The sequence below is a fragment of the Garra rufa genome, chromosome 14, assembly GCF_049309525.1.
Source record: "Garra rufa chromosome 14, GarRuf1.0, whole genome shotgun sequence".
In the NCBI taxonomy this organism is placed as follows: Eukaryota; Metazoa; Chordata; class Actinopteri; order Cypriniformes; family Cyprinidae; genus Garra; species Garra rufa.
In genome coordinates this window covers 10,031,024-10,043,127 of record NC_133374.1, presented here as the reverse complement: position 1 = coordinate 10,043,127, position 12,104 = coordinate 10,031,024, and the positions used below count along the sequence as shown (strand labels likewise).

Below are 12,104 nucleotides of genomic sequence, written 5' to 3'. Positions count from 1 at the left end.
AATTCTTCAAATAGTTGCGATGATGGCTTTTGTTATGCACATTTAAACGATAGTACTGGTGCTGTCCAATCTATAAAGACTGTGTCTGTTCCTCGAATAGTGAGGTCAAAACAAAAATTTAATGAAGGATCTAGAAAAAATCTAATCGTGATTAAACCAGAAAAATGCACAATAAATGAACAAAAACAATTTTTAAAGCTTGGGCTCCTAAATATTAGATCACTCGCACCCAAAGCACTTATTGTAAATGAAATAATCACAGATAATAGTTTTGATGTACTCTGCTTGACTGAAACTTGGCTAAAACCAAATGATTTTATTGGTCTAAATGAGTCTACTCCACCAAACTACTGTTATAAGCATGAGCCTCGTCAGATCGGTCGTGGCGGTGGTGTTGCAACAATTTATAGTGATATTTTCAATGTTACTCAGAAAACAGGGTACAGGTTTAATTCATTTGAAGTACTCCTACTTAATGTTACTCTGTCAGATATGCAAAATAAATCTCTCCTATCACTTGCTCTGGCTACTGTGTATAGACCTCCAGGGACGTATACAGATTTCCTAAAAGAATTTGCAGATTTCCTTTCTGACCTATTGGTTAATTTTGATAAAGCATTAATTGTTGGAGATTTTAACATTCATGTTGATAATACAAATGATGCGTTAGGACTTGCGTTTACTGACCTGTTAAACTCTTTTGGAGTCAAACAAAACGTCACTGGGCCCACTCATCGTTTTAATCATACACTAGATCTAATTATATCGCACGGACTTGATCTTACTGATATAGATATCGTACCTCAAAGCGATGATGTTACCGATCATTTCCTCGTATCGTGCATGCTGCGTATCACTAATGTTAACTACATAGCTCCGCGCTATCGTCTAGGCAGAACTATTGTTCCTACTACCAAAGATAGATTCGCAAATAACCTGCCTGATTTATCTCAACTGCTCTGTGCACCCATAAATAAACATGAACTAGACAAACTGACTAGTAAAATAGGCACTATCTTCTCTAATACATTAGAAGCTGTTGCCCCAATCAAGCTAAAAAAGGTTAGAGAAAAACGTACTGCGCCATGGTACAACAGTAATACCCATTCTCTAAAAAAAGAAACTCGTAATCTTGAGCGTAAATGGAGAAAAACTAACTTAGAAGTTTTTAAAATTGCATGGAAAAACAGTATGTCCAGCTATAGACGGGCTTTAAAAGCTGCTAGAGCCGAGTACATCCACCAACTCATAGAAAAAAACCAAAACAATCCAAGGTTTTTATTTAGCACAGTGGCTAGATTAACAAATAACCAAACACCTCCTGACCTGAATATTCCTGCACAGTTTAATAGTAATGTCTTTATGAATTTCTTTACTGATAAAATAGACAACATTAGAAATACAATAACAAATATAGATACTACAGCAACTGATACTTCAACATTAGTCATTACACCGGAAGAAAAACTGCAGTGCTTTACAACTATAGAACAGAAAGAATTAAATAAACTTATCACCACATCTAAACCAAGAACATGCCTATTAGATCCTGTACCCACTAAATTACTAAAAGAGTTGTTACCTGTAGCAGAAGTACCGCTGCTTAATATTGTTAACTCATCGTTATCTTTAGGTCATGTCCCAAAACCATTCAAATTAGCAGTTATTAAACCTCTTATTAAGAAACCACAGCTAGACCCTAGTGAACTGGCAAATTACAGACCCATTTCTAATCTTCCATTTATGTCTAAAATTCTAGAAAAAGTTGTGTCTGCTCAATTGTGCTCCTTCTTGCAAAATAATAATATCTTTGAAGAATTTCAGTCAGGCTTCAGGCCCCATCATAGCACAGAAACTGCACTTGTAAAAATCACAAACGACTTGCTACTTGCGGCAGATCAAGGCTGCGTCTCATTGCTAGTTTTACTTGATCTTAGTGCTGCGTTCGACACTATAGATCATGAAATACTCATAGATCGATTACAAAACTATACAGGTATTCAAGGGCAGGCATTAAGATGGTTCAGATCATACCTGTCCGATCGCTATCACTTTGTGTATTTAAATGGGGAGTCATCGCAGCTAACAACAGTAAAGTATGGAGTACCACAAGGATCTGTCCTAGGTCCTCTACTATTTTCAATTTACATGTTACCCCTTGGTAATATTATTAGGAAATATGGGATTAGTTTCCATTGTTATGCTGATGATACCCAACTATATATTTAAACAAGACCAGATGAAACTTCTAACTTAGCAAAGTTAACAGAGTGTGTTAAAAATGTGAAAGACTGGATGACCAATAATTTTCTACTGTTAAATTCAGATAAGACTGAGATATTACTTATTGGACCAAAAAAGAGTACACAGAATCTCTTAAACTACAACTTGCAACTAGACGGATGTACTGTTGTTTCCTCTACAGTCAAAAATCTGGGTGTTATATTAGACAGCAACCTGTCTTTTGAAAATCATATTTCCTATGTTACTAAAACAGCATTCTTCCATCTTAGAAACATTGCTAAGCTACGGAACATGTTACCTGTTTCTGATGCAGAAAAGTTAGTTCATGCATTTATGACGTCTAGACTGGACTATTGTAATGCACTACTAGGTGGTTGTCCTGCTTCTTCAATAAATAAGCTACAGGTAGTCCAAAATGCAGCTGCTAGAGTCCTTACCAGATCAAGAAAATATGATCATATTACCCCAGTTTTACAGTCTCTACACTGGCTACCTATTAGGTTCCGTATCACTTACAAAATAATACTTCTTACCTATAAGGCCCTTAATGGTTTAGCTCCTGCATACCTAACTAGTCTCCTACTACGCTACAATCCCTCACGCTCCCTAAGGTCGCAAAACTCTGGACTTTTAGTAGTACCTAGGATAGCAAAGTCCACTAAAGGAGGGAGAGCCTTTTCTCATTTGGCTCCCAAACTCTGGAATAGCCTTCCTGATAACGTTCGGGGTTCAGACACACTCTCTGTGTTTAAATCTAGATTAAAGACTCATCTCTTTAGCCAAGCATTCACATAATGTATCTCATAACGTTGTACTTCAGTTACATCTGATCAAATGCACATTAATATTCTTCAGCTTGGGCTAAACACATCATTTTTGTTTGGTTGGAAGTTGGAACAGCAGCTACGCTAATTATTTCTCTATTTGTTTCTCTGTTTCTGCCACGGGATTTCCATCCCGTGGTAACTAGGATTTACACAAGATTCAGTCTGGATTCAGAAGAAGAGATGATGCCGACCCCTCAGAGGACCGCAGATGATGCCAGCCTTGAAACAACATACAGCACTACATAATTTTCTTACAAGTTTGATCACAGCACATAATCATTGCAATTAGTGTTCATCATCTGTTCGATTACACAGTTACTGACTTTAACATTTATATCATATGTACATCGACTTGACATACAGTATTCACCACTAAATACTAAAATTACTAAATATATTGTAGTAGCCTAAACTTTTGTACAGCGCTTTGCAACGATTCGTATTGTGAAAAGCGCTATACAAATAAACTTGAATTGAATTGAATTGAATCATGGTCCCTAAGGTCGCAAAACTCTGGACTTTTGGTAGTACCTAGGATAGCAAAGTCCACTAAAGGAGGGAGAGCCTTTTCACATTTGGCTCCTAAACTCTGAAATAGCCTCCCTGATAATGTTTGGGGTTCAGACACACTTTCTATGTTTAAATCTAGATTAAAGACTCATCTCTTTAGCCAAGCATTCACATAATGTATCTCATAACGTTGTACTTCAGTTACATCTGATCACATGCAGATCAACATTCTTCAGCTTGGGCTAAACATGAAATTTTTGCTTGGTTGGAACAGCAGCTACGCTAATTATTTCTCTATTTGTTTCTCTGTTTCCATCCCGTGGTAACTAGGAATTACACAAGATTAAGTCTGGTTTCTGAAGAAGAGATGATGCCAACCCCCCAGAGGACCGCCGATGATGCCAGCCTTGAAACAACATACAGCACTACACTATTTTTCTACACATTTGATTGCAACACATAATCATTACTATTAGTGTTCATCATCTGTTTGATTACACCATTACTGATTTTAACATTTATACCATATGTACATCGACTTGACATACAGTAGTCTCCAATAATAAACTACTAAATATATTGTAGTAGCCTACATTTTGTACAGCTGCTTTGAAACGATTTGAATCTTGAAAAGCGCTATACAAATAAACTTGAATTGAATTGATATTTTGTTTTAATACAAAATTTTGTCTTTATCTCTCTTTTTAGGGTTGGCTATCATCGTGACATGATCGTGGCTCCAATGTTGAACCCATCCAGGTCAAACTAGTTTCTAAGGTAACAATGTTTTTTTATGACGATACAAGTGCTGTTGCAATGTCTATTATTAACTTTACTATTATTAGTAGTATTACAGTATATGTGTACTTTTAAAAGTTGCCAGAATAAACTTTTAGTTTATTAATCTTTTATAAAGTCAGCTTTCACTAGTAACCGTTCATCCATTGTTTCTGTATGTGCAGGTCATCACGCATCCGCTCTACAGCAGCATGACTATCAACAATGATATTTCGTTATTGAAACTTGCTTCAACAGTCACATTTACTCCCCGTATTTCTCCTGTATGTCTGGCTCCATCAACCATCAACATCCCGCCTGGAACCTGCTGCTTCTCCACTGTCTGGGGCAAAACTGCCACAACATGTAAATCATCTTGCTCAATTATTTACCTGAAAGACTCTGAACAGCTTGTCTGATACTTTTTTCTTTCTCTCTCTTTTTTAGTGAGCCCTATGATCCTGCAGCAAACAGGCATCCCCATCACGAGTCCTTCTGTGTGCAGGCACATCTGGGGTCAGACCAGTATCACTGATGCCATGATCTGTGCTGGAGGATCTGGATCATTATCTTGCATGGTCTGTGAAGACAGATCAAGACAAACACATTAGTGTATCAATGTTGCTGCTGTTTTAATCTCTAATGTGTGTTTTCCACAGGGTGTTTCTGGTGGTCCTCTGGTGTGTGAGCGTTCAGGGGTCTGGAATCTGGTGGGGGCTGTGTCTTGGGGAACCAGCACTTGTGACACCCGTTATCCAGTAGTCTACGCCCGCATCTCCCAACTGCGCTCCTGGATCGACAGGACTATCGCTTCCAACTAGAGCACAAATCAGAGTATTTACCCTTCTAAGTAGACAAAACACATTTTAAATATTAATATATACTAGAAATGATTGATGTTGGTAGTTTTTTGTTTATGAGTTTGAGTCTTGGGTCAGCCTGTAAGTTCACGCTGTTTCACTGTTTTAATTTTGGCTCATGTTACGGTTTTCCTGTTTCAGCTATAAAGAATAAAAATGTTCTAATAAAATAACATGGGCACAATAAAAATGCAATAATTATAATGAAGTATTAGAAGTATTATTTATCTGATTTATAACACAGGTTACCATAATCCACAACACAATGAAACATAAAATGTTTTTGCAATAAAAAAAACTTTTACAGTAACAAATTAAACCTGGGCTACAAACTTAGAAACATTTTTTTTAATTATCGGATGTTCTCATATGTGCACACAAATAATGCATTTATGGTAAATCAAATGGACACAATTTTCTCTTACCACTTAACATACCGTCAAAAACACAGATAGGGACTGGTAAGGTCAGCAACCAAAATTCCTTCTGATCACATGATCATGCCAAGATGATACAGACAAATCAGTTTGATCCTCTATCCATGGTGCTGAAACCTGTGTGACAGGTTTGTATCATGTTGAAATGGTTCTATTAGAATACGACAAACACTGACGTTCACTTATTCAGACAATCATTACAATTATAGGCATACACATCATGTTTTTATGTTGTGTTAAATAATTATGATTGCTAACAGATTTAGCTGCACTTTCATGAGTTCAAATTTTATATGATTGTTTGTTAGTCTACTGCAGCTAAGTGGGTGACTTAATAGGCCTACTATGTAGTTTTTTAGATTAAAAAATAGCTTTTGAACAGATTACAAAAATATTTACTTGTTGTTGTTGTTGTTGTTGCAGTTTTGAACGTTCGGGCTGAGTTTTCATTGCATTTACAATATTTTGACCAGCAGGTGCCGCCAATGGTGAATCATTTTGCAAAGCACTTGATTCAGAGCTTCGGTAGATTCCATCTAATTTGCTCGGAAGCTTGATTGAACGAAGCAATGAAAGAGGGGTTTTCACATGTTATTCAGTGGTTATGTAAAGTACATCATATATTAGATTGCGTTGCTTTCTAAGGAAGTTTGAGAACTCATAAAAAACTGAACCCATTACTTTTGAAACTTTTAATAATATTGTACACATAACGTACAAATGTTAAATTTTAACCAATAAAGTATATTGGTTTAAATAAAATTCTATAAACTTCTATCCAATAATTTAATAAAATTCTAGCCAATAAAGTTCATTCTCTTCAACTTTTTAACTTAGGGGGGATTTGGAGAATGAGCCTATTTCCAAAAAAAGTGGAGTGTTCCTTTAAGGAAGCACTTTGCATGATAGAATGAATGAAATTTAAACACAGCAACAATAAAAGCAACACTTCATAATGTACAATGAGAAAGGTGAAATCATCTCTCAAGGAAATAGAAGTGTTAAACCCCTTCTCAGGGTTAAACAATGGAGAATTCAGCCACTCTGCTCGTATGAGAGTAGCTCTGGACAATGGAGAGTTAGGTTTTCTACAACGATAAAAGATCTAGGCATCTAATGGGATAGACCTCAATCACATCTCAGATTTATGTAAGAAAGACTGACATTCCAAGTCTTTAATAAAAAAGATTTTTCTCAGCATTGTGTACAAATGCAACCTAATGCCTAATATTGTACACATACAAATGTTAAACTACATTAAATCAAAATAAAGTTTAAACCGCTAGCGTTTAATTTAGCTATGTATTCACTAATGCATTATTGTGAAAAAGTAACTTTCCAGCATTAATTCTGTTCCTAAAAAAGTAAATTATTACAAAAAGCAAATGAATAAACAATGTGTTATTTTAATTTTTTATAGTAAAAAATAAATTAAAAAACTAGAGTTTACTGTACTCTAGTCATTTCTACAAAATAACGCCAGAAACTCAGTAACATTGCTAAGAAGTGCAGTTAAAGTAAGATAGAGTAAAAACTAGTTGGATTGTTTTATCTAAACTGCTTGTGCTGTTATAAACTGATATTAGAAATTTTTGTTTCACTTCAGCGCAGTCCTCATAACTTATAGTAATCACGGCGTGACAAAATTAAACAATTTCACTGTCTTCGTGTTAAGCATCACTGACTTGAATGAATTAAAGATCACAACAGAAAATAGCAACAAGAAAACTGTGTTCCATTGAACATATTTCATAACGTACAATGACAGAAGTAAAACTATGATGCTTCTCAAGGAAATAAGACAGAAGCCACAAACATTTTCCCAAGGTCAAAGAATGAAGAAGGTCCATCTCTTTGCATGCAAATCACCTTTTCTGGACCATGAAGATGCAAATAGTCTCCAACAATAACATGCAAAATGTGCAGTGTTGGGGGCCTCCAGGAACGTGGTTGGGAACCACTCTTTTAAAGGAATATATGATTTTAATTTTATCAACAACAACAAAAAAAAAAAAAAAAAAAACAGCCTGTTGAAAAGTTTCCATTAAAATATGACAGACAGTGATGTTCTATTTACTTACTCAGACAATTGCTAAAATTTAATTTATATTACAAGTCATGTTTTCTCATGAAGCACTGAATGTTGTAAATCCTTCAGATTTATCTACAGTATACCACAAGCAGTTTTTAATAATTAAAATATACATTTACTTAATGAGTTACTGAGCATATATCTGATAATCGCTTGTTAGCCTACGGTAAGTGGATGACTTAATCAATACTTTGTTTTTCAGATTTATAACAAATACCTGACGAGATGAAGTTACAATGTTGTCATTACTGTTACTGTCATTAATACTACAAAATGACTTCGAGAGGACATTCTAACTGTCAAACCCATAAAGTTTCATGAAGTTGATTACGGAAAATACTTCAAATCACAATGAGCTATTTTTACTTAATGTTATATCACTAAACAAATTCAACAGTGACTTCATGAACTCTCGATCGTCCCCTCAACCATCAGATCTAAATGCATTTGAACTTTTAATCAGTGACCAGAATACATTTCTACATCCTTTATCCTTCAGTTAGCAGGAGGCTTTTCTTTTGTTTTTTTCTTTTCTTTCTTTTTTTTTTTCTTTTGTCTCTATTGACAGCCAAAACTATGATTTCCAATAAGCTGCAGTGTTGTTAATTGTCTCTTCCTTGTCTTTTTCCAGTTCACAGAAGCAGAACCGGTATAGTTACATTCTTGTCCAGAGTGAGACAATAACAAGCTACTGACCAACCAAATGAGCGAGTTCAAGAACAGGGACTGTCCAGGAGCTTACTGGACACCAATGTGACCATCATTGTTAACTTGCACATCCTGCAGTATTTAAGATGTAAATCATACCAGAGATGCATTGATGACTTAAACTGAAACTAAAACCACTTTTAACTGATGTTTATTTTAAAATGAATATCCTGAGATGACTGCATAATAATTAAGCTACTACAAATCCAACAACTGTTTCTGGAGATTTGCACAAACTGTTTATCACTGTAAATGATACACCATATCAACATTCAAATCATATTAGCTGCTGATTCAGTCCAATTTAAAATAATATTTGAACAATATTTAAGAGCATAATAATTATGAATTAAATAAAAAGATGCATTACAAATATAAATTTAGCCATAAAGCAAACAAGACATCGCAATCAGATTCTGTATGTAATTATAGTAATAAAAAAGACTATTTTACCTATTACCCAACAAACTCTACAAACAATCCCTTTTTGTGAGGTAACCTTTCCTTAGGTAAATTTTCAAGACGGTAATAAACTCAGTTTGCATCAAGAGCCAAACAGACAACAGAGAGAATATTTGTAGAGGTAATTACATGAACATGATCTTCTCACAGCACCAAACACAAAGACATGAAGGTCTATAAACACTAACAGACATTTCAGACCTAAATCCAAAAAAAACCTCTGATCACAAGATGTTGCATCTTTTTTATTTACTCTGACAGTGAGTGTGCTGCTCTTTTTCTCTCTCTGTCCTTGGTTCTCAGACTGTTGTTGTGGTCTCTTTTTCACAAATGTCTGACCCACCAGCAGCCAAAAAAACTTATTGCATGTGTTTTTGTGCTTGTATATAACCTTTACAAACTACCATCACCAAATTTTTTGACTTGCTCTATTAGAAAATGCCATTAACCCGTCACTTAAACTAAAGCCATACTGCAAATTATTATTGCTTATTTAGTGTTGTGAATTCAGACCGCTAACACTGTATCTGAAGGGTGCTCCCCAGGAAAGACTACAGTAGCATTCATTAAATATTTACTACCCAATTACATAAGAATCAAGTTAAAACACTTCTGGTTAAGTGTTTAGTCATCTTGGCGAGAAATCAAACTATGTTACAATCTGAACAAACCACATAGTTATGAACAAGACGAGCCAGACACTTCGCTTGTTTTTGATGATTTACAGAAATGAGAAAGACGTGGTTTCCTCTAAAAGAAAATCACATTCAGAGGTTTAATAATTAAAAGAAATAAAGAAGGGGTTTTCACACATTGATTGAAAAGTACATGTAGAGTAGTTCATTTGTTGTATTTTGTTGTTCTTAAGGAGAGACAATGCAGGTGAACAGGGTACAAAAATGAACTAATAGTTATCACCTTACCCAGATGATTGATTACATTGTTTTTACAGAGGGGATTTCGGGTCTCTAATTTTGTCACTCCATAATTCAGAGAAAAAAAAAAACTTATAAAAAAATAAATAAGAAATAATAGAGTTTCCTTACTCTATTACTTTCTAGAAAATAACGCCAGAAATTCAGTGACATTGCTGAGAAGTGCAGTTAAAGTAAAATATAGATAAATAATTATGTTGGGAGAAAACAGTGACTTGATGTCAGCTCTTTCCAGCTGCTGTGATAAAATGTCTTATAAGAACTAGTTTGACTGTTTGTTTCATCTAAACTGCTTGTGCTGTTATGAACTGGTATTAGAAATTTTAGTTTCAGTTCAGCACAGCTCTCATAACTAACATAAACACAGCGTGACAAAATTACATAATGTCACTCTCTTCCTGTTCAGCATCACTGACTTAAATTAATTAAACACCAGACAACAGACAACAGCAACTACATAAAATGTTTTCCATCTAACATATTTCATAATGTACAATGACAGAAGTGAAACTATGATGCTCCTCAAGGAAATAAGACAGAAGCCACAAGCAAGGTCAAAGAATGAAGAAGGTCCATCTCTTTGCACGGAAGTCACCTTTTTCCGGACAATGAAGATGCAAATCTAAATATTCCCCAGCTGTGAGCTCATTGGAGCTGATGGGATGGACCTCCATCACGTCTCAGATTGTTCAGCTGCCATAAATGATATAAAAGCAAGAGAGAGCACCTACAGATACATCAGTGAGATACATCACACACTCATCTACATCATGACCTTCACCATCTTCTCCATCACCTGCCTTGCCCTGGTGGCCTCTGCTCTGGGTAAGTGTCTCCTTTAGAAGTTTGCAAGAATAATAATTGGCAAATAAATTTAGAAAATACAAACCCTGTCTTAAATGCTTCCTGTTTCATTGTTGTCTGGTGAACAATGTGTTACATTCTGTAATAACAGGTTGTGGAGTGCCTGCGATTAAACCACAGACGATCGGCAGCAGGATTGTGAACGGACAGAATGCCATCTCTGGCTCTTGGCCCTGGCAGGTCTCTCTCCAGGTAACTCATCTGTTTTTCAAACATATTTGTCTACTTTGTTTAAAGAGTAAAATTCATGTTTACAATGCTTTTACCTTTCAAACAGCTACCCAATGGTTTCCACTTCTGCGGAGGATCTCTGATCAACCAGAACTGGGTTCTCACTGCTGCCCACTGCCGTGTCGTGTAAGAGTCTTCAATCTGACAAACATCACATACAGTAGTGGTCAAGAGATCTGTCTTTTTTGTCTATTGATTTTGTCTTTCTCTCTTTTTAGGGTTGGCTCTCACCGTGTTATTCTTGGAGAACATGATCGTAGCTCCAATGTTGAACCCATCCAGATCAAACTAGTTTCCAAGGTAACAATATTTAATGATTTCAGAGAAGAATAACACAATAAAAAGATCAAGCATTAGTGCTTTTTATGAACAATACAGAAATGAAGAATGCTTGTCTCTTAGATCATCTTATAAAGCTTATAAAACCAGTAACCGTTCATCCATCCTTTCTGTATGTGCAGGTCATCACCCATCCGCTGTACAGCAGCAGGACTATCAACAATGACATTGCTCTGCTGAAACTGTCATCTCCAGTCACATTTACTCCCCGTATTTCTCCTATATGTCTGGCTCCATCAACCATCAACATCCTGCCTGGAACCCGCTGCTTCACCACTGGCTGGGGCCAAACTGCCACCACAAGTAAGTCAGCTGTAAACAAAGATGAACAGCAGGAATTATTGTTGTGTGTTACTTACATGACACTGAACAGCCTTCTGATGATTTCTTTTCTTTTTAGGGAGTCCTATGATCCTGCAGCAAACAGGAATCCCTATCACGAGTCCTGCTGTGTGCAGGCAGATCTGGGGTCAGACCAGTATCACTGATGCCATGATCTGTGCTGGAGGATCTGGATCATCATCTTGCATGGTACGTGAAGACAGATCAAGACAAACACATTAGTGTATCAATGCTGCTGCTGTTTTAATCTCAAATGTGTGTTTTCCACAGGGTGATTCTGGTGGTCCTCTGGTGTGTGAGCGTTCAGGGGTCTGGACTCTGGTGGGGGCTGTGTCTTGGGGAACCAGCACTTGTGACACCCGTTATCCAGTAGTCTACGCCCGCATCTCCCAACTGCGCTCCTGGATCGACAGGACTATCATTTCCAACTAGAGCACTAGTCTGAATATCAGCCCTCCAGAAGAAGCAAAATCACA

The 12,104-nt window shown here is 36.2% G+C and overlaps 2 protein-coding genes across 2 annotated transcripts; both read left to right on the top strand.

The window, feature by feature from the left end:
* The first annotated feature begins 340 nt into the window (after window positions 1–340).
* Window positions 341–5,390, top strand: LOC141284489 (chymotrypsin-like protease CTRL-1). The gene is made up of 4 exons (XM_073817452.1): window positions 341–4,358; window positions 4,544–4,724; window positions 4,806–4,936; window positions 5,018–5,390. Exons 2-4 carry the CDS (start codon window positions 4,571–4,573, stop codon window positions 5,177–5,179), a joined length of 447 nt encoding a protein of 148 aa, XP_073673553.1. The 5' UTR covers window positions 341–4,358; window positions 4,544–4,570; the 3' UTR covers window positions 5,180–5,390.
* A 5,232-nt stretch (window positions 5,391–10,622) lies between these two features.
* On the top strand, window positions 10,623–12,060 carry LOC141284484 (chymotrypsin-like protease CTRL-1). The gene is made up of 7 exons (XM_073817448.1): window positions 10,623–10,677; window positions 10,808–10,908; window positions 10,994–11,073; window positions 11,166–11,247; window positions 11,409–11,593; window positions 11,691–11,817; window positions 11,899–12,060. The coding sequence occupies exons 1-7, from the start codon at window positions 10,623–10,625 to the stop codon at window positions 12,058–12,060; spliced, it is 792 nt and encodes a 263-aa protein (XP_073673549.1).
* Window positions 12,061–12,104: the final 44 nt, after the last annotated feature.